Source organism: Prionailurus viverrinus, chromosome A3 (genome assembly GCF_022837055.1).
Source record: "Prionailurus viverrinus isolate Anna chromosome A3, UM_Priviv_1.0, whole genome shotgun sequence".
NCBI lineage: Eukaryota > Metazoa > Chordata > Mammalia > Carnivora > Felidae > Prionailurus > Prionailurus viverrinus.
In genome coordinates this window covers 79479785-79501473 of record NC_062563.1, presented here as the reverse complement: position 1 = coordinate 79501473, position 21689 = coordinate 79479785, and the positions used below count along the sequence as shown (strand labels likewise).

The 21689-nt window shown below is 37.0% G+C and overlaps 1 protein-coding gene across 3 annotated transcripts in view; it reads left to right on the top strand.

Annotated features, from left to right (window-relative positions):
* The window catches only part of PUS10 (pseudouridine synthase 10), a 71448-nt gene that overhangs the window by 37220 nt on the left and 12539 nt on the right, over positions 1 to 21689 (top strand). For all 3 annotated transcript variants that reach the window (XR_007150704.1, XM_047851425.1, XM_047851424.1), the window contains exons 5-15: positions 934 to 968; positions 4700 to 4811; positions 6922 to 6983; positions 7229 to 7274; positions 9567 to 9631; positions 10986 to 11071; positions 12144 to 12269; positions 18808 to 18864; positions 19711 to 19787; positions 19881 to 19936; positions 20986 to 21103. Coding sequence is in view for 2 of the 3 variants with exons in the window: in XM_047851425.1 (XP_047707381.1) it covers positions 934 to 968; positions 4700 to 4811; positions 6922 to 6983; positions 7229 to 7274; positions 9567 to 9631; positions 10986 to 11071; positions 12144 to 12269; positions 18808 to 18864; positions 19711 to 19787; positions 19881 to 19936; positions 20986 to 21103 (840 nt within the window). In the remaining variant the exon portion in view is untranslated. The remainder of the gene's footprint in view (positions 1 to 933; positions 969 to 4699; positions 4812 to 6921; positions 6984 to 7228; positions 7275 to 9566; positions 9632 to 10985; positions 11072 to 12143; positions 12270 to 18807; positions 18865 to 19710; positions 19788 to 19880; positions 19937 to 20985; positions 21104 to 21689) is intronic.

The following is a 21689-nucleotide window of genomic DNA, read 5'->3' as shown; positions in this document are numbered from 1 at the left end:
TGTCAATGGCAGACTGAGAAATCTTAGTGCCACACACTTCCGTGTCAAGCATTTTGCATGAACTTAATCCTTATAACAACCATGATTGTGAATGTTATTGTCTCCATTTTAGCAACTTTTTCAGTTTTTATTAACTCTTCCCAGAACATTTTCTCTAACATTTTATTATGAGCATTTTTTAAGGTTTTATTTTTAAGTAATCTCTACACCCAACATAGGGCTCGAACTTACAACCCCAAGATCAAAAGTTGCACACTCCACCAACTGAGCCAGCCAGGCACCCCTATTATGAGAATTTTTAAATGTTCAGTAAAGTTGAAAGAATTGTACAGCGAACACCCATATACCTACCTGGATTCTATCATTATTACTCTTTCTATATTTCCTTTATTGTATATCTAGTCATCAATTTATCCATCCACCCATCTTAGTTTTAGTTTTATTCCAAAGTGACTTACAGATGTTGGTACACTTACATATGGATATCATTAATTAGATAGAATTAAAAATGTGTAGCCCTCTTTAAAAAAAAAACAAAACTGAGGCCTTTAATTCTGTTTGGGGGACATAGTTTGTTCTCCATTACTTTGGGCCTTCCTCTGTGAAGAAGTAAGATATTTTAAGAAAAAAAGTAAACTCCTTATGCTACAAACTTGTATCTCATTAATGAGATAGAAATCTGTAGGGAGGAGGGAGATACCCCTGTTGAATTCCTAGGCCACAGTAACCCAGCATTGCAAAGTGGCATCTTACCTCATTTCTGACTTTAAATGAGATTGAGGTCATTGCCACATTTCTGAATACTTACTACTCCCCTAAAAAGAGTTTGATTAGCAAATTAGTTAAGCACTTTAGTAATGATATTGGAACTTCATTTCAATGAACATTTTTCCCCCTTTTCTCTTCTTCTGGGTGTGACTAAATTGCCTACAGCATGCTGCATGGTTGCTGGTAAAACAGGAAATGGGGTAAGTAATTTAGGTAGGGAATTTTTTCTACCATTTAAATATAAGCTACCTGATTCTTTTTTTTTTTTAAATGTTTATTTATTTTAAGCTACCTGATTCTTAAAGTACTTTTACTACTACTGCCTCCTTTTTTAGAGTTGAGTTCACTAGCTCCTAGAGAAATTAACAGAAAGAAAACAAATTTATGGTATGACTTAGGTGTCAACCTTATTTAATTAGTTTATTTGCATGGCATCTTACTAGTGTCTATTAAAGTGGATTCATTTTTTTGTAGATTTAACAAGAATGTAAATACATATTTTACATTTATATAAGGCACTTATATAGTGTAGTTTGGCAAGCTGTTATAAAAGAATAAATTTTATACTGGTCTTAGAAACTAGATTATAAAACTATGCTCTAAAAGATACAAAGTAAAATCCTAACTAAAGCAGAAAAACAGTTGAGTTTATACACAGATAAAACATATAAAACATAGGTCCACAGTCCTTTATCTGAAACCCTTGGGGACCAAATATGTTTTGGAACTTAGAATTTTTTCAGGTTTTAGAAATACAATATGGTGTTAGATACCATATATAACATACCCCTCCCCTCATGGTCTGAGGTGGTACTCTGTAATCAAACACATTTATATTTCTGCAGTGAAACATGAATATTCACACTAAGTTTGATACACAAAGCCTCTAAAAAGCTTCACACGTTCAAGTCAGTGTTTGCTTACCAAGTTAAGAAAAAAATCTTTAACTTTCCAGACCCTCTTGGATTTTGAAACTAAAAATTTTATACCAATATAAAAAGGGCCATGTGACTACTAGAGGTTCCTGTGTACTCTGGAGAGAAAAGCACAGAGAGAAGTATAGATTTCTGTATTAGAATCTTATACTTGGTTAAGTGATTTATAAAAAAAGTAATTGATTTGGCTTGTTTGTTGATTTATTTCCTCTTTCATATCTGCTTTTCTGGGAGGGTAATAGCAATATATCTGTCAAAGGTTTTGGCGTTTAGTTAGGTTGTGTTAGATTAGTCTCAAATGCTTGTGTTTCTGGAATGATAAAATTTGATCCTGTGTTTGAGAAATTTTTTAGCACAGAGAATGCTATTTTCTAAATGTTTCCAGTTTCCATCCACATTGCTTGTGAGCTGCTGTTGTTATCCTTTATTGAAGAATTTTAAACTAAGCTTAGCTCTTCAAAAGATCCTGTTCAATATAGAGATACTGGAACAGAAAAAATATAAACTACTAATCTTTTCCCTCAGTGTCCATAGTTCATTCTACATTCAAAATATTGTAGAGGAATTGCCATTAAAGAATTGATTCAATGAATTAAGAAAAATTAATTGTGCTTGGATATTTTGGTTCATCTTTCCTCTGGTATGGCTGTCATGTTGTATTGATAGAAAAAGTGATTGCAGTTGACATCCTTATCAGTAGTTATCTGACACAGGAGAGAGGGAAACGTGATACTAAGTACTAAATTGGGACTGAATTTAATTCAATGACTACTAATTCCTCTAAAGGACCATCAAGCATATGCTAAGGACTTCTATGAAAACATTTACCCTACATTATGTTAGAGAAGTTATGGGGTGCCTGGGTGGCTTAGTCGGTTAAGCATCGGACTCTTCATTCTGGCTCAGGTCACGATGTCACAGTTTGTGAGTTCAAGCCCCGTGTCGGGCTCTCTGCTGACAGCATGGAGCCTGCTTGGGATTCTGTCTCTGCCCCTCCCCAACTTTCTCCCTCTTTCACTCTCTCAAAAAAATAAACTTAAAAAAAAAAGTTATTAGCCACATTCATGTGGCAGAAAGTGAAATCTGGCATTTTAAGTGTTAATTATTTGCCTTATATATTAAGGTTTCCAAGCTGTCTATTAACCCTTTCTAACAGCTCTTTAATCTAGAAGGAAAAAATAATGGAATTTTTTTTAACTGGACTAAGATATCTAAATATATTTAAAAGACTATGAAGGGTTTAAAATGCCACTTTTCTTAAATACATGAGTAATGTTTTAACTCATATTTAGGATTGGTTTTTGCTGTAACCCCTTGTACTCTCTTGGGTGTAAACAATGTTTAAATGGTTTTCTATTCTTGTATTTTTTTGTTTCAACTTTTTATCCTTTAAAATGTGTTCTCATACATTAATTATTTACTTTTCAACTGTGATGCTATATTATGCCAATATCATTAAACTGTTGATACAACATCAAATAGTCTTTTAAAATACTTAAAAAGTTTCTAATATTCAGAGAATTGGGAACAGTTTATGAAGCTCAAACACTTAGTGTTTCAATAAGTTCTTAAATGTAGAGAAATAATATGATTATTTGTCAGATATAGTTTATCAGGGTATTTCATTGTTAAACCACAATTCCAAAGCATATGAAAGCATTCTGTGTAATCAGTTATACTTTCAACTGGATATCGAATTGGTACATCAATTATTTCTTAACTTTATTTCTAGAGGAAAGTCATCTTTACATATTTTTTAGATCAATTACATTTAGCCATTAGCTAAATTATTTTTTGTTTTCTACCTGCAGTTAGTAGTGTCTTTTGGTCTTCAAGAATTAAATTACAATGAATATTTGATATAAGTAGTCATTTTCTATCAGTGAAAGTTGTACATTAGAAGAAATGATTCACAAGTTGGCCCTAACATCTCTTTTGTTAAAAGAAGCCCCGTATATAGCTGTAAGACTGATTTGTAGTTTTAATAATTTGAATGAAGTGGACTTGTTAATGTATTAGTGGTATAATATTATACTCAGCATAACAAAGCAGTTTTAATAATATCATAGCATGCATGTTTTTCTTTTCTTTTCACTTCAGTTCCTTTCTTTTTTTTCTTCCTCCCTCCCTTCCTCTTTCTCTCCCTCTTTCTTCCTTTCTCTCTTTCTTTCTCTCTTTTTATTTTTTAAGTAGGTTCCATGCCCAGTGTGGGGTTTGAACTCATGACCCAGAGATGAAGAGTCTCATGCTCTACTGACTGAGCCAGCCAGGCACCCCCTTCAGTTCCTTTCTATAACAATTTTAGTTATAAAATTGTTCAAACTCAAACTAAAAGCTAGAAATCATAATTGGGACTTCCCCAAATCTATTTATTGGCTCATGAGTAGATTTGGGGGGAATGTCAGATTTTTATTCAGACATTTTTCTGATATTAAATTGACAAGCATTTCAGCACATCGATATTTTAGAATTTAATGTTTCTTCTTCAGCAGTAAAATACAGCTTGTACACTGATTTCCCAAAAGTAAGCCCCATTATCAGGAGAGTAGATGCAAACATTTTTAGTCTGGATGAGTTATCCTAATACACAGTTTTGTTGTTTCTGAGCAATACATAATCCCTTCTATTACACCTTTCTGTCTTCTGATGTATAAATCTAGGAATCTGGCAATGATAGCTCAGAAAAGGTCATTAGTATTCTTTTGTCTTTGAAGCTTAAAAACTATCTTATATACCATTTTATTTTATTTAATTAATTAATTTATTTATTTATTTCATACCATTTAAAATGTTGTTTTTTGATTCTACTAGATGATAAGGTCCACGAGCTGAGGGATTTTTGTCTACTTGTTCTCTACTTTCTAGCTAATATGTAAAATAGCGCCTGGCACATAGTAGGCACTCAATAAATATTTTTAAATAATTGCATAAATTTTTGCCTTTAGTTGAAAAAGTGAAATTTTTCATGTCAGTGAATTAATTTTTATGTTATTCAGAAAGCAGAATCTGTCGCTGGGAAGAAACGATATAGTACAGCTAAAAGAAGCCTACAAATGGATAACTCACCCCCTGTTTTCAGAGGAACTGGGTGTTCCCATTGATGGAAAGGTATTTGATCATCAGCACTGTTAATTTTGTTCGCTGGTTTTACATCATCATATGGCAGAGTTTTGATTAGTCAAAATAATCTTCTCTTTAAATAATAGAGGATTTTTAAACTTTTAACATATTAATTTCTAACAGTCTTAAATTGAGAAAGTTTTTATTTTTTTAAGACTTCTTTGTGATCTAAGACATTTATGTGTATAACAAGTATAGTGTACCCTAACTGACTTTAAAAGATTAGAAATTAATCTATGCCTTTAATATATTTATAGTTTAATTGGAGAGACACATATTAATACAGAGCAATACATAAGTAACTATGAGTAACTTATGTAACTTAAATAGTCAACTCTGGTTATCTGTGGCTAATCTTATTTTCAGATATAATCAATCAACTACAGTGAGCGAGGATCCAATCTATCCCACCTTGTTGGTATCTCAAGTCCCTCCTTTTCAATTTTAGGTAGACACCGCCTTTGAAACCAGAACACTTAGCTGTCTGCCCTATTCCAGAACAGACCTCACCTCAGTCTCCAGAATGGATTGAATTTAGGGGAGAGTTCGACAGGTTTCCAGATGTGGAAACAGGACATATTACCAGCTTCTCTTAAATTAGATTTTAATAGTATGGCCTCATAGCTTTATCATTTTGCTTGAAGGAAATTCCCTGAATATCAGATACACCTTTATTCCAGTAAAATCACCAAACCATCCTTCAAAGCTAAATAGTTAAACAATTTTTTTCACCATTCAGAAAAATTCTTAGCTGTGTTTCTCTCTGTTAGTATGAATAAACTCTGTCCTTTAAACTGAATACTGATAGAATAGAGAATAAAATCACTTCACACATATACGGAGAGGAAATGAGGTAATGAAAGTACTTTGGAAATTAGAGAAGTTATTGATGCAAAATATTTTTACCTCAAACTTCAGTTTTGAAGCATAAGTAATTTTACATGTTGAACCAGTGAGAACAGAAAATAGAAAACAAAAAGATGCCAGTGTTCTAATAGATTCAGAATGAGTGAAGCTTTCTTGAGTAAAAGGAATGTCTTGTGATTTTAATTTTACTTTGTAGATTAGAGAGAGAAAAAAACCTAGCTATTCATTATTGTGATTCTAGAGTAGCTAATATGCTTGCTGATGATTCAATGCAATCAATAAATATAGAAATATTCAATAAAGAAGAATAAATTGTTACATGGTGTGGCATTTATTGTTTTTCTCTATGTTGAATTTTTGTTCTCTGTGGAGATTAATGTATATAGAGTATGAAATTGTGCTTATTTTGTATGCAAGGATGTTCATTATAGCATTTTTTAATAACAGAAAAGCTTACAACTTAAATGTCCAACAGTCCCTAGAGTTGAAAAGATGTCCCTGGCATATTAATTAAAGTAATTTTCCAAAAGTATGTTTAATATCCCATGAAGTATATACATTTATGTTTATATTATAAAAATAGCTAAAAGGAAACACGCCAAACGGTTACTACATTCTACCTCAGTGGTGTGGGATTAAAAAATCCATTCTGTGTTTGATTATTTTATAATTTGTATGTATCATTTTTGTGATAAGAAGCTAAGATCTCTCTTTTAAAATTCAAATCCATTAAGAAGTTTGAGCACTTAAAAATAAAGCCTTAACACAAAAATAATAAAAAAAGAAAGCCTTGTACAGAGATTTTAAGTATGTGAATAAAATGCTTTTGCCTTGCTAATAATCCTAATCATAATACTGGCAGGAACAATTCTTTCAGTTGTCTCTTTCCAGTTCCCTGAACTCTCTTTCATGTTCACATTGAATTTATATACATGCACAAAAATCATACAAATTTATTTCAAAATTTGTTAAAATTTTTTTTTGGTAGAATCACTAGTAATTGAGCTTTGAAGTGAAAAAAAAAAAACAAAAAAACAAACAAAAAACCCAACAAAATTATATCCTTTTCAATGGCCCTGTGAACAAGCTGATTTGAGAACAGTAGTATTCCAGTTTTCCTTCTCATTCGTTTCTGAAGCCAATCTTTGAGAGTTAATTTCTATTTCCATTCATAAGTGGTTAGATGTTGGTTTCCTTTTGCTCATTTTTAAACTGTCTTTATAATTTTTAGAGCTTGTTTGAAGTGAGTGTGATCTTTGCTCACCCAGAAACAGTTGAGGATTGCCACTTCCTGTAAGTTGCTACGTAAACAATGTCAATTGTGTAACATTGTTAATGCTTTTGGATTTTCATGAAACAGTCCTCTTTGTAACTTGTCATGTTTTAGCAGATTAAACCAATACAGCTGGTATAGAAATTCATTTTGTCTGTTCCTAATATCCTGAATTTAGCAGCAATATTATATAAAATATATTTGAGTTATATTCACCCCAAAATAAACTCATTAACTTTTCTTTATTAACTTGGATTTTACTTAGACGTGCAATATGCCCAGATTGCTTCAAGCCAGCCAAAAACAAGCAGGTAAAGATTCCTCCTTTTTATTCTTTATTGAGTTTTATTTGAGCTGAATATTCAAATTAACAACAAAATGATATGTGTTAGAAATGTTGTCAATGTATCTTTTAATCATTCTTTAAATATTTCCATTTGCTACAGTTATTTTTTTTTCAACTCTGAACACCTTTGCCTCTAGCTAGGAAGTCATAACGCAAACAATCTCATATTTGTCTCACTGTCTAGGTTGTCTCCCTGGTGTTGTTAAATTTAGAACCAGTGTTTCAATGATGTTACTGTTATCCGTTTGGGGAAATTCAACTTTGAGGTTTTATTCCCAAAATTGCATCATTGGGGAAAATCCATGTTAATTATTAGCATTCCAAACTTTTGTCTAATACTCATTTTCTAGAAATTGGTATTTAAGAAATATAATCCAAAATAAATTATTTTACTTAGGACAATCTGAATTAATATGCCTATTTCAGGCTACATTTGCAAAAGGGCATTTTATACAAACTCCCCTTTATTTGATGTGAGCTGGTTTTCATGTTAATGAGCAAAATAGTTAGCATGCATTTCAGTTTCTGCTGTGCCAGGGTAGAATGGCAAGGCAACGATATTGGCAACCTTTCATGCCACAGATACTTACCTGGTTTTATGTGAAGATTCAGGCATTACTTTTACTGACATCCATTTTACCCTTATGGTCGTTAAAAAGAATATAAACTTGGGGCATCTGGGTGGCGCAGTCTATTAAGTGTCTGACTCTTGATTTTGGCTCAGGTCATGGTCCCAGGGCCATGGGATCAAGTCCCACATCGGGCTCTGCACTGAGCGTGGAGCCTGCTTAAGATTCTCTCTCCTGGGGCACCTGGGTGGCTCAGTCGGTTAAGTGTCTGACTCTTGATTTCAGCTCCGGTCATGATCTCAAGGTTTGTGGGTTTGAACTCCACGTAGGACTCTGCACTGATTGTGCGAAGCCTTCTTGGGATTCTCTCTCTCTCTCTACCTCTGCCCCTACCCTGCTAACATGCGTGCACGCACATGCTCTAAAAAATGTGTGTGTGTGTGTGTGTGTGTGTGTGTGTGTGTGTGTGTGTGTGTATTCATTGCCAAAGATACATCTGTTAGTCTTTACTCTCGCTTTGACTGGTTGCTGAGCCTTTTGGAACCAGGGGGTGGTAGGGGGAGGGGGTGTTGAGGGATGGGAGACAGAGTTGGCACCATTTGTCAAATTCCCTGTGCAGCAAGTCTAAATGTGAGAAAGTCTAAAGCACTGCTTCCCACCTTTCTCACATCATGATACACCTAGAACATTACCATGTTTTTTCAGCACCCTGAAGTTAACAAGTTGCTCTAATCTGGAAGCAATTGGTCTAGGGGTTCTTTGGCCCTTGTGAATTAGAGGGCTCAACATCTTGGCACAACTGTAGCTCATTGCTTTGCCATACTAGTTGGAAAGCTCTGCCCAAATGACCTGTAGCCATGTTTATATTGAAGATCTCATTGTATTGTTTGTTATCTTTGAGGAAATATACAGGTACCAGCACCAAATTGTAGAACAAGGAAATTTTTGTCAAAGCATCACAGATACCACATCATTTGGCCAGTGGTATAGTGTATGTAGTTTTCCTGCCTTATTGCTGAGAGCAAATTAATTAACCTTTTGAGATTCTTTCAGGCTTAAGTTTTCATATCTTAACAAATAGGCACTGAATTTTCAGTTTTAACTCTATAATTTGGGGTTCTCCAAAATATGGTTTAGAAAATCATTGATTTGATGATAAACTGTTGAGAGACCTACATTGTACCTCTTTTTAGTCAAGTGTAATTTCACAAAACAGAAGAAGTAATTGTAATTTATCATAGTAAGCCATGCATATATACACTAATTTGTTCTAGCATGTCTACCATATGGTTTGACTTTTCTTATTTAAAAAAAAACCCAAAGTGGGACATTTGTTATAGATGCCCTTCTGTTACAGTGAATTTGTTTACTTTCTCTGTGGTTGGCGAGTGGTGTTGAGCTGCTAGATGCCAGGGCGGGCTTGTTGGCTCTATTTACTCTTAGCCTGGCAACCAACTGCTGAACTGTTCTGCTAGACCTACATGGTGTTATGGACACAGACTAGATTGAAAAGAAAGGCTGTGGGGAGAACTGCTGGAATAAATGCTTATGTTTTACCTTCTTGAAGCTATTAAGTATTTCTCTCCTTTAAAATGATGTAATTTCCCCAACTATGTTCTGTGTTTCACCTTTGATGTTTTCTTGTCTGAGTGATAAAATGTCTTTTCTTTTCATTTTACCTTATATAGTCAGTGTTCACTAGAATGGCAGTTATGAAAGCGTTGAATAAGATAAAAGAAGAGGATTTCCGCAAGTGAGTAGAAGTATAGAAACATGGCGGCATCATGGAATTTTAGAATAAAGGGAATGTTAGAGATAATCTAACATCCAGTCTCTAAAACAAGACTGGATGTATTTCAGGGATGAGGATTGTGTCTTAGTCATTATTATATTCCCAAATCCCTGGCTCAGTACCTGGCATGTACTAGTGTTCAGTAAATGTTTATTGGACTGGTATTTGAATTGGTGAGTCAAATCCAACTTCTTTATCTTTAGAAGAGCATGTTGAGGGAGTTGACTTGCCTAAGATTTCAACTGGGTAATAGAATAGGCTTAGAGCCAGGGTTCCTGTCTCTCCAGCCCAGAGTTGGTCCCATTACATCCCCTGTTTTAAGTATTGTCCATCTGAAGACGAGGGAGAAAAAGGCCCTTCACTTGTTAAAATATGCTGAAATACAATAAACCTCATATTTTAATTCTCATTGTATTCATCTTGTTCAGTAAAATATCATGGTTATCTTTCCAGAATATCCTTGAATAAATTTCAAACAATAAAGTTGTGAGGAAGGTTTTATATATTTTATTGACTAAAAGTGAGTCTCAGGAAATGGAAATACTTACACTAAATTTTAGAAAGTAAAGTCAGCCTCTCTTTGCAAGCAATAGGTCCTGAACTTCTAAGTCATTTTTTTTTGTTAAGACATCTTAGGAAACTGTATGAAATTTTCAAGCCAAGCATTTGGAGTCCATCCACATTGAGTCATTTACAGGTAGACTCCAGTCCATGGCTTTGGAAGTTCCCGGATGGTAGACAGAAAATAAAGCCATACATTGCTCTTTTCTGTCCTCAGATTGAAGTTTTTTAGTTAAAAGGGCAGAGTCTGCCACATTCCACTTTTTCTGGCCCTGTGTGTGATCTAATTCCCAAGGTCATAGTTGGAATGAGAAAGAGAAAGAGAGAAAACTGGTGGAGACCCTCCCCACAGGTGGGACTTACCAGCTTTACCCAAATGATTAACGATTTTTTAAGCTGGCACCAACTGTTCATAGGGAGCAAGATGGCTAAAGACCCTGGAGAGGCTTCCACTTCATAAATATGGGGTTTTCTCTCAGATCTCAAGGCTGTTAGAAATTATCATCTGGGAACATGCAGCCCCCTGAGTGAAAGGTAGTAGCAGAGCCCTGATTTACTTTGTGTCACTCTCGTGTATTAAAGTGTACTTGAGGTATAAAAGATCTTTATGATTTCAAAACTTAAAGTTAGGGAGTGGCTTAGTCCGTGAGAGACTCGGGTTCCGTGTGTCTCAGACAATGCTGATTCATCCTAGTTATGTGGTTCAATATCTTTTCTGGAAAATAGTAGCTGTAAAATTTATTTTGTTTTGCAGGCAGTTTCCTTGTCCTCCAAACTCACCAAAGGCTGTATGCACTGTTCTTGAAATTGAGTGTGCTCATGGTGCTGTTTTTGTGGCTGGTAAAATATTTAGTCTAGAATATACTTATGCTGTCAACTTACTATCCTTTCTGAAAACTCAAGTCACCTCTCCTCTGTTTCCTTTTAATTTTTGTTATCAGGTTCTGATTAATTAACTCTTTTGAGAACTAGGACTGATAGTCAAGCTTATTTTAGCTTCTGTAGGTATTCTCAAGGTCCACTCATAATGGTTATTTGAAATACCATGCCAAAGGGAAATGACACTTCTTAAGTTTTAATAGTTTCCATCAGAGGTGGCCAATACCCATAGAAATATGGGTAGATGCAGAGACCCGAAACTGATCGGGAGAAACATAGCTACAGAAAGCATAAAAGCAAACTTGAAAAAAATAATTTTATATCTGCAGAATGACTGAAGATTTGACTTTCTGCTTAAAAATAAAAAATTGTTGCATTGACCTTCCCAAGAGGTAATCTAGCAGATAGTTTTTGTTTTGAAAGCTACATCTATTTCATAGTAATGGCCGAAATGAAATTGTTTCGTGGTCTTAACTATAATACTCTGCCCTGTGGGAATGAAAGCTACCTGCCATAGTGCAGCTTTCTTCATAAAGCAGTGAGTCATTTTCTGTTTGGTTTTTTTTTTTTTTAATTAAAAAACTTCAAAATTTCCCGTATTTGAACTCTTTGGAATATATTATCACCAATGAGTATTGCATTAAAGTATTATTAATCAGGCATAAAAGCAGTAGTTGCTGGGTTTTTTGGTAATGACCCTTGGTGTGTTCCATAATATAACTTGTTCAGCCAGCCAATCGGATTAATAAATATATTGAGCATTTAATTTTTTTTTTATTGAGCATTTCTTCAGAGCTCATTTGATGATTCATATCATGTCTTTAACCATCTCTTCTATTGTTACCTTAAATCTTTTAATTTAATTATTTATATGTCTGTATGCTGGCTCCCCAAGTTAGATTGTAAGTTAGTTGAAGGGTAAGCCTTGCTTTGTATCGTGGCACCTAGGATATTGGCACTCAATGTATAGTTGTTTTATCTTATTATGTTAATTATATAATTCCATCCAGGCTACCTTATGTTTCTTTGACAGGGAGATATAATAAATATTCCAGGAATCTACCGCAAACTCCTTGGATAATTGATGGAGAAAGGAAGCTGGAATCTTCAGTGGAAGAATTAATTTCAGATCATCTTTTGGCAGTATTCAAAGCAGAGAGTAAGTGTTATAATATTCATATTTTAAATACATTGTCATTCATGAATAGGTTTCTTTGAGGTGGCGGGAAAGATTTCTAAATTTTGTAAATCACCAGATCTAGACTCCTTGCCTGGCAGCTTCCCATGAACAAGGGTCACCATGTCCTGAGCACCTCTGGCTTGGGCTGGATTTGAGCCGAGGATTTCTTTTGTCTCTCAAGATGACTATTCTTTCCTGGGCAAATTCAAAACCACTGAAACTGTTTTAAGTGAATGCACTTAAGTTCTGACCTTGGGACACCTCAGACTTGGCCTCTTTTGGGGGAATATGAGGAAATTAAAACACAACTTCCACATCCAGTTCTTGTTCAAGAATAATCACTGGCAAATGTCTAGCTTCCACCTTAACTGCTAAAATGTCCTGGGATAAAGTTCAAGCCTAGAGAAAGCAGGTCAACAGCTACCAGTTCATGAAGACTTCATGATAGTTGTGTTGTATTTTAATTTTCCAGGTATTAATGAGCCCAGGTTTGTGGGATGAGTCAGATCCTGCCAGGCTTAGGTTTTCTCTGTCTCTGTAGGTCTGCCAGGTCGCAGACCACATAGAGCCTGTGATTTCACCTAGGATTAGGCTAGAGGGAAGGGGCTAAGATTTCAATTGCAGGAAGTCATGTTGTACAACAGGAAAAACTGTAGGCCATAAGCAATGATTGATTTACTTTAAAGTGGGTCTCCTAGCATAATTAGAACACTTTTTTTGAGGAAGCAACTAGATATCTACTCTTCTCTCTGAAAAACCTTGAGACAAGACTGCTTTAGGAATGGCAAGCAGATGATTGAGATGAGATATGGCTATTCCTTCCACCTCTCTGGCTTGTCAAGAAGGAAGACAAGCACTTTAAAACACATCCCTCGGGGCGCCTGGGTGGCGCAGTCGGTTAAGCGTCTGACTTCAGCCAGGTCACGATCTCGCGGTCCGTGAGTTCGAGCCCCACATCAGGCTCTGGGCTGATGGCTCAGAGCCTGGAGCCTGTTTCGGTTCTGTGTCTCCCTCTCTCTCTGCCCCTCCCCCGTTCATGCTCCGTCTCTCTCTGTCCCAAAAAATAAATAAATGTTGAAAAAAAAAATTAAAAAAAATAAATAAATAAAACACATCCCTCTTATAATTTGTTGCCTACCAGGTAGGTGGACTCTCTTTTTAAGGGTCTTTAAGAATTGTTTACTGAATAAAGAAGAAATTAACCTAGCAACCTAACATTTTCCAAAATCTCAGCAGTAAAGACTCTGGGATAAGTGGCACCTGGGTGGCTCAGTCAGTTAAGTATCCGACTCTTGATCTTGGCTCAGGTCATGATCTCACAGTTTGTGAGTTCAAGCCCCATGTAGGGCTCTGCAGTGACAGTGTGGAGCCTGCTTGGGATTCTCTCTCTCCCTCTCCTTCTGCCCCTCCTCCGCTTGTGTGTGCATGTATTCTGTCTGTCTGTCTGTCTCTCTCTCTCTCTCTCAAAATAAATAAATAAACTTAAAAAAAAAAGGACTCTGGGATATTGCCATGAGCTTTTACTTGCTTAATATCTACATACTGGGTATCTTGTAAGATTTATCCAAATTATAAAGAAGTGAAAATTAAGCTTTAGTACAAAAAGTTTCTTTCAAACTCTTTTTGGAGCCACCTGACTCTCTTTGTATAAGATGATTCAAGAAACTTTCAGTTTTGATTATTTGGGTCTCAAGGAAGGCCCCATTGCCAAGAGGGCCGTCAGGAGGCTCTGAAACAGATGTATGTTTCCCCCTTGCAATCTTTCATGAAGTTAGCTTGGTTTCATTTTCCATTTGAGGGGGGGAAATTGTCCCCAAACTGAAAATGAAGCAAACTGTGTGTTTAGCATCTGTAATTGTGTCCTGAGGAAATTTATTGAGAGCTGCTTGAGAAAAAGCAGACCTCTGGGCCTTGGTGCTAACTGGCTCCTTGTCAGGGGATAAAACCTGTTGTTAGAAATGCCTGATTGATAGCATCAATTTGCTAAACCTGTGTATCTCAGATATATTACTCATCATTTCTGCAGATAACATGTGACAACTCTGGGAAGATGGTTCTGACTGATGTACCTCTATGTTTTACAACTCTTTGAAAATAAGTGGTATTATATGAGGCAGTCTAGCTACTCGTATAAAGGTCCCTTCCCCTAAATGGGAGATGTCTCAGTCACTTCAAACTGGCACATCATATTATCGATTTGCTAATCCCCTGGTTAATGAGTAGTAAGCTTGGACACACTCTCAAAGTCACTGTGTCTAAGAAACTTTCCCCTAATACATTTGCTATTCACTTATTGAATAAATATCTGTCATGTTATTTCCCTACTGAAAACTTGTCAATGACTACATGCAGGATAAAATCCAAACTATTGAACTTGATCTTCTGAGGCCTTCATCATCTGGCCTCTGCCCATTTTTCAGTTCCATCATCTGTGTGTTCTGCGTATGAGGGCCACTACCCACTACATACTAGCTGAACTGCTGATAGTTCCTGATCATTCTTGCACTTGGTTTTGTTTTTGTTTTTACAATTTCTGTTCCTTTGAGCAAAAGGAACTCACAGGATTATGGGGATAAGACAGGGCATAATGTGAATTTAGAAAACTCAACCAGGGCACCTGTCTGACCCAATCAGTGAAGCATATAACTCTTGATCTCAGGTCTGAGTTTTGAGCCCCACATTGATAGGGTGTAGAGATTACTTAACAATAAAATCTTTAAAAAAACAGAAAAGAAGGGACGCCTGGGTGGCTCAGTCGGTTGAGCGTCTGACTCTTGGTTTCGGCTCAGGTTATGATCTCACAGTTTGTGGGTTCGAGCCCCACATCAGGCTGTGCTGGCAGTGCAGAGCCTGCTTGGGATTCTCTCTCCTTCTCTCTCTGCCCATCCCTCACTTGTGCTGTCTCTGTCACTCTCAAAATAAATCAACTTAAAAAATTTTTTTTTAAAAAGGGGCACCTGGGTCACTCAGTCAGTTAAGCATCCGACTTTAGCTCTCAGAGATCAGGTCATGATCTCACAGTTTGTGGGTTCGAGCCCCGCATTGGGCTCTGTGCTGACAGCTCAGGGCCTGAAGCCTGCTTCGGATTCTGTGTCTCCCTCTCTCTCTGCACTTCCCCCACTTATGCTGTGCCTCTCTCCTTCAAAAATAAATAAACATCAAAAAAATTAAAAAAAAAAAGAAAAAAAATGAAAACTCACCCAAATTTTAAACATGTATTTCCTAATACTTAAGGTATTAAGGAGTTAATACTTAACTCCTTTTCCTTTTGTTGTTAGCTATTATTCATAATTGCATACGAATAAAGTTTTAAAGGTTACCCCCAAAAGTATTTTTAAGTGAGTTTTCTATTATGTACTTATCTATCTATTTATTTTTAGAGCAGAGAAGGAAGGAGGAAAGAGCACGCAAGCAGGGGACAGGGGCAGAAGGAGAGGGAGAGAGAATCTTAAGCATGCTCCACGCTCAGCACAGAGCCTTACGTGGGGCTCGATCCCACAACCCTAGGATCATGGCCTGAGCCAAAATCAAGATTCTGATGCTTAACTGACTGAGCCATCCAGGCATGCCACCCCCAAAAATATTTCTCAATGTATTGTCCAAATTTGAGATATTTTCCTAAAAGATATAATAAATAATCGCTTCTTCCTTTGTCTGGATTTAATGTTTCTCTGGACTTCCCAAGGGCCTAGCTTGGGATCCTACACCTCTGGAATTTGTGGAAATTTTATGGGCTAATTTATGAATTGGAGATTTCTGGTCTGATTTAGCTGTCACTGTTCGACTTACCTCTCTGTGTCCCGTTCTTTCCCTTCTCCCCCATCAGTCACAGGTTATGGCTCAGTCACTGTGGATCCCCTGGTTCCCTGACATTATGGCTGGTTTGGAGATGGAGGTGGGCAGGTATAAGACAGATCACAGCCCCAGGGAGTCAGTATCTTTCAGCTTCCCAGTTGCCATTCTGAATTCCCCATTTAGCTATCCACCCCTAGTTAGTGCTACTCTTGAGTCTGTTGAGTCTGTCTAGAAGCTACTGATGTTACCATGGGTTTTATTAACAATGGAGTATAAACATGGAGTGGAGGGTTCTTTGGGACTCAGTGGTCCACAGAATCCTATTCCTTGCCTGGCCTTGATTCTCCACCTCAAGAAAAGCCTGACCCTGTGGCTCTCATAGCTGCTTACTTGGCCAGTTCTTAGGTATTAATGCAGCACAAGTTATCCAGGCTTCTTTTTATTTTTATTTATTTATATTTATTTTTTAAGTGTGGAGCCCAACATGGGGCTTGAATTCACGACCCTGAGATCAAGACCTGGACACCTGGAACACCTGGGTGGCTCAGTTGGTTAAGCGTTTGACCCTGGCTCAGGTCATGATCTCTTGGTTTGTGAGTTTGAGCTCTGCGTCGGGCTCTGTGCTGACAGCTCAGAGCCTGTAGCCTGCTTCAGATTTTGTGTCTCCCCCTCTCTCTGCCCCTCCCATGCTTGTGCTCTGTCTCTGTTTCTCAATAATAAATAAATTAAAAAAAAAAAAAAAAGACCTCCACATTGCCAGTGCAGAGCTCAACGTGGGGCTTGATACCAAGAACCATGAGATCATGACATGACTCAAAATCAAGAGTTGGATGCTCAACTGACTGAGCCATACCCAATTTACCCAGATTTCTGAGCCTAAATTCAGCTTAAATTCTAGTCCTACCTTGGCTGTCTGGCCCTTACCTAACCAGTACTGGGTTACTCCTCTCTATGAGACCCATAGCTTTGGGCCCTGTGGGAGAGAGGAGCCCACTTTACCCTGACAGTACGTGTCAAACAATAGTTCAGAACCTATGTTCCCTAAAGTGTTGACCTTGGCTTGCCAAAGGGATCTCTTAGACATGAGGAAAGGGTGAAATCCTACTTTCTTCACAGCTAAGTATCTTCAAAAAGAGGGCTAATCTTCAGTGTAGTTTTCATAGGCCTTTCCAAGCCTTTTAACCTTCCTTTTTCTAAAATCTACGTGGGACCTTTACATATAGACTCTTTCCTGGGAAAAAAGTGGCTGTCTAAATGGTGTTCACTATTCCGCCTTTCCCATTTGCTCTTTCCAGCTATCTTGTTCTTCCTCATCTTGTGCTCTCCGAAGTAGCTGGACCATTGAGGAATAAATACAAATCTCATAGCTCATGTTGCAACTGTGCTCTTAGTGCTGTATATGCTCATAATGCTATGTGCTTCCTGTCATAGCCCTACCCACTATATTACAGTCCCTATCCCTCCACAAACAGTAAGCCCTGTGAGGATCAGGACCGTGTCCATATTGTTTATCTCCCCTGTGTCTAGCACAGTGCCTCGTACACAGTGCCTTGTATAGCCTCTAATATACGTATGTGTTCAGAGATCTTAAACTTTACCAAACTCTAATGACTGACCAGAGTTCTCCAAACGTCCCAGCCTTTTCTAATCCCTGATCCAAGAAGACCAGTCTTGCTTTCCCTGTGGGCATGAGTCTGAACTCTTCTGCCTATCTCTTGGTGGTGTTGTATAAACCAGTGGTTAGGAGACTCTGGATGGAGTCAGACCACTTGGTTCAAATCCTGGCCCTACCACTTACCAATAATGTCATCTTAGGCAAGTTACCTATCCTGTCTGGGTCATTTTCCTTGTAAGTAAAATGAGGATAATGATAATACCTACCTTATAGTGTTAACATCTATGAAAAATTTAGAATAATGCCTGCCTGTGGTAATGTTTGCTATGGCAATGATGGTGAAATTGTCAGTTTTGTATCTAAGTAAGTTATGATGCAACAGCTGCCCCCCCCCACCTTTTTTTACACCATTTCCCATTCTAATATTTGCAGCTTTTAGTCTAGGATGATCCATTTATCTTAGAATGAACACTAGTTTTGTTGTGGTCCCAGTTTAGGCTTTGCTTGATACAAAGAATTTACTTTTAAACCCTTTCCCCCCCACTCCTCTTCCTTTCATAGAGTTTAATTCTCAAATAAATGATTTTGCTTTGTTTTGTTTCAAGAAAAAAAAAAAAAGAAGGAAAATGACAGATTTTTCACCGTAAGCTTGTGACCAGGGTTGTTGTGGAGCCTTCCTCTAAAAAGTGCTCTGCCTCTGGTCTCCCATGGGATGGTGGCATAAGGTGATAGTTAAGGTCTGGCTTTGACATCAGAAATGTCTAGCTCTGTCTGCCATTTAATCATGCGACCTTGATGAAAGTACTTATCCTTTTAGAAGCTTGGTATTCTTTTATTTAATACCTACATCATAAAGTTCTAATAAGGATTGAATGAAATAATGTATGCAAAATGTTAGCTCAGTGCCCAGCATATATGTGCTCAATAAATGGTACTTCTTATCATTGCTATTTTTATTAGAGATTGGGATTAGAGGTGAGATGGCGACTATCCCTTGGAGTTCTCCGGTAGATTATTTCAGACAAATGGGGTTTCTACCAACGGGTGGGAATGAAAGTCTTAGGGCTATTATGTTTCTGATTATTTTTCTTTATCTCCTTTGCAAAGGTTTTAATTTTTCCTCCTCTGGAAGAGAAGATGTAGATGTGAGAACATTAGGAAATGGTAAGATTGCAACAGCATCACTTGACTAGAACTAACTTTCAGACTATCACCCTTCTCAGACAGCAGGTTCACTGTAGTTGCTCAGTTAAAACCAAAGTGGGCAAAGCCCAGAGCTTCTCCCAGTGAGGAGGCTTTGCGAATTATGGAGCTACCTTTATAAATTATATGATTATGTCTTAACAGGAATCATGTGTTCAGAAGCCATCCTTATTGCATACCTATAGGTTCTAAGGGAATTTTATGTGCATTAACAAGGTGGTAACCAAGTTTTTCCAAAAGTTTGATTATTAATTGTTCCATTTGCTAACATTTCAGCAGTACCAGCACAGTTTTCAAAATGCACATCTTCATTTAAAAAGTGATTCTGTTCTCTTAGCCTTCATTTCTCTCATTTTGCATTGTTGCATTACAAGAAAGATGCTGAGAGTTAATAGTCCCTTCCCCTTATGGAATCACAGCTTTTCCATTTCACTAGTGGATTAGGCTAGGAGGATGGATTTCAGCTTGGTATACCTGGGCATTGCTGTGTGTAATAATGTTACCTTTGTGTAACCAAATCAATTAGCAGTTGTTTGGATTTTATTTTGTAATTAACACAGGCTTGTTCATGGACTTTTGGGAGAGCAGTCATTTTCACATGTTGCCTGTCCTGGGGTTTAGCAGCCCCCCAAAAAGCCCCTTGATTCTTTTCACACATTCTTCCCTCCCCCAGATGTAGTCATGTCACTAAACTTTCAGTCCTCTAGAGCTCAACTCGTTTTTTCACACCTCCTAACCCTCTTGCATTGGCCCAAATGTTAACTCCATCAACACGTTTCTGTTTCATGACGGGGTGTGTGCTGCCAGGAAGGCCCTTTGCAATTGAGCTGGTGAATCCTCATAGAGTACATTTCACTTCACAAGAAATTAAGGAACTTCAGCAGGTAAACCACTTCATGACATGGAAATCGTCATGTTTCTGCAACTCTGTAACTGAACTAGAGTTGCTAATTGTTTTTCTTTTTCTGCTACTACAGAAAATTAATAATTCGTCTAACAAAATCCAAGTCCGTGACTTGCAGCTTGTCACAAGGTAAGGGTAGACTCACTGGAGACGAACTGAAAATGGAAGTTTTGGTTGTAGGTCATGTATCTGTTAAGGGAATTGTATCCAGAACATATAAAGAACTCTTACAACTCAGTAATATGAAAACAACCCAATTAAAAATGGGGAAGATGATTAAGTGGACATTTCTCCAAAGAGGATATTATGTTTATGCATGAATACATGAAAAAAAAATGCTCAATATCATTTGCCATTAGGGAAGGGCAAGTCAAAACGTCAGTGATATCCCACTTTACTCTCACTAGGGTGGCTCACTAGGATGGCTATAATCAGAAAGACAGAAAAAAACAAATGCTGGCAAAGATGTAGAGAAATGGGAACCCTAAGAAATTGCTGTGAGATTATGTGTGGCCACTTTGGAAGACAGTTGGCAGTTTGTCAAAAGGTCAAATGTAGAGTTACCATTATGGCCCAGCAACTCCACTTGTAGATATATACCCACAAGAAGTGAAAATGTACACCCACACAAAGACTTGCTCATGAATGTTCATAGTAGCATTATTCATAATAGCAAAAAAGTAGATACAACCCAAATGTCCATGGGTAACATATGGTATCTCCATACAACAGAATATTATTCAATAATAAAAAGGAATAAAGTACTGATACATGCACCAACATGATGAACCTTGAAAACATTATGAAGTAAAAGAAACCAGACACCACACACCATGTATTGTATGCTTCCATTTTATATGAAATATTCAGAGTAGGGAAATCTATGGAGACAAAGTCAATTAGTGGTTGCCAAGGGCTAGGGGAAACAGGAAATGGGAAGGAACTGCAAATAGGGATGGAGTTTCTTTTTTGGGGTGATGAAGTATTCTAAAATTAGATTATGGTGATAGCTACACAACTCTCTAAACATGCTAAAAATCACTGAATCGTACAGTTAAAATGGGAATTGTATGTAAATTTTATCTCAATAAAGCTATTTTTGAAGAAAGGGAAGTTGGGGCAAGGCTTAAGTGTATTTTGTGTGTTTAGACAAACTTTCTTTTCTTGTTTTTGTTTAGAGAGGCAATAGGACATATGAAAGAAGGTGAAGAAGAAAAGACCAAATCCTACAGTGCCTTAATATGGACAAATAAAGCCATACAGAAAAAAGACATTGAATTCCTAAATGACATAAAGGTAGTTAAATGCTCTATTTTTTTTTTTCCTGATTGCCTATAAAATATTCCTTTGTCTTTTAGATTGTTAGTAGCAAGTCATAAAGCATGGGCTTGGGAATGTGAGACCTGCTTTCAAATCCTGGCATTGCCATTTACTGGTTGAATGACTGGGCAATTCATCGAACCTGTTTGAGAGGCAGCATTGCTAGTGATTGAGATCCTGCCTCTGGGCACAGATTGCTTGGCTGCAAATCCTGAATCTGCATTTCCTAGTTGTGTGACTTTGGACGCGTTGCTTGGCTTCTTTATGCTTTGTTTCCTTCATCTGTAGAATTAGAAGAATGAAATGAGTTGTCATGCGAAGCACTTAGAACAGTATCTGGTACATAGAAAACGTGAGCAATGCTATTATTATATTTGGCCATCCGTAGAAAGGAAATATGAAATAGAATTGTCTAATAGAATTGATGCTAAGATAAAGTGTATAAATAAAATATGTTATAAATTTGTCTTAATGTTTATTTTTGAGGGAGAGAGAGACAGAATGGAAGTGGGGGAGGGGCAGAGAGAGGGGGAGACAGAATCTGAAGCAGGCTCCAGGCTCC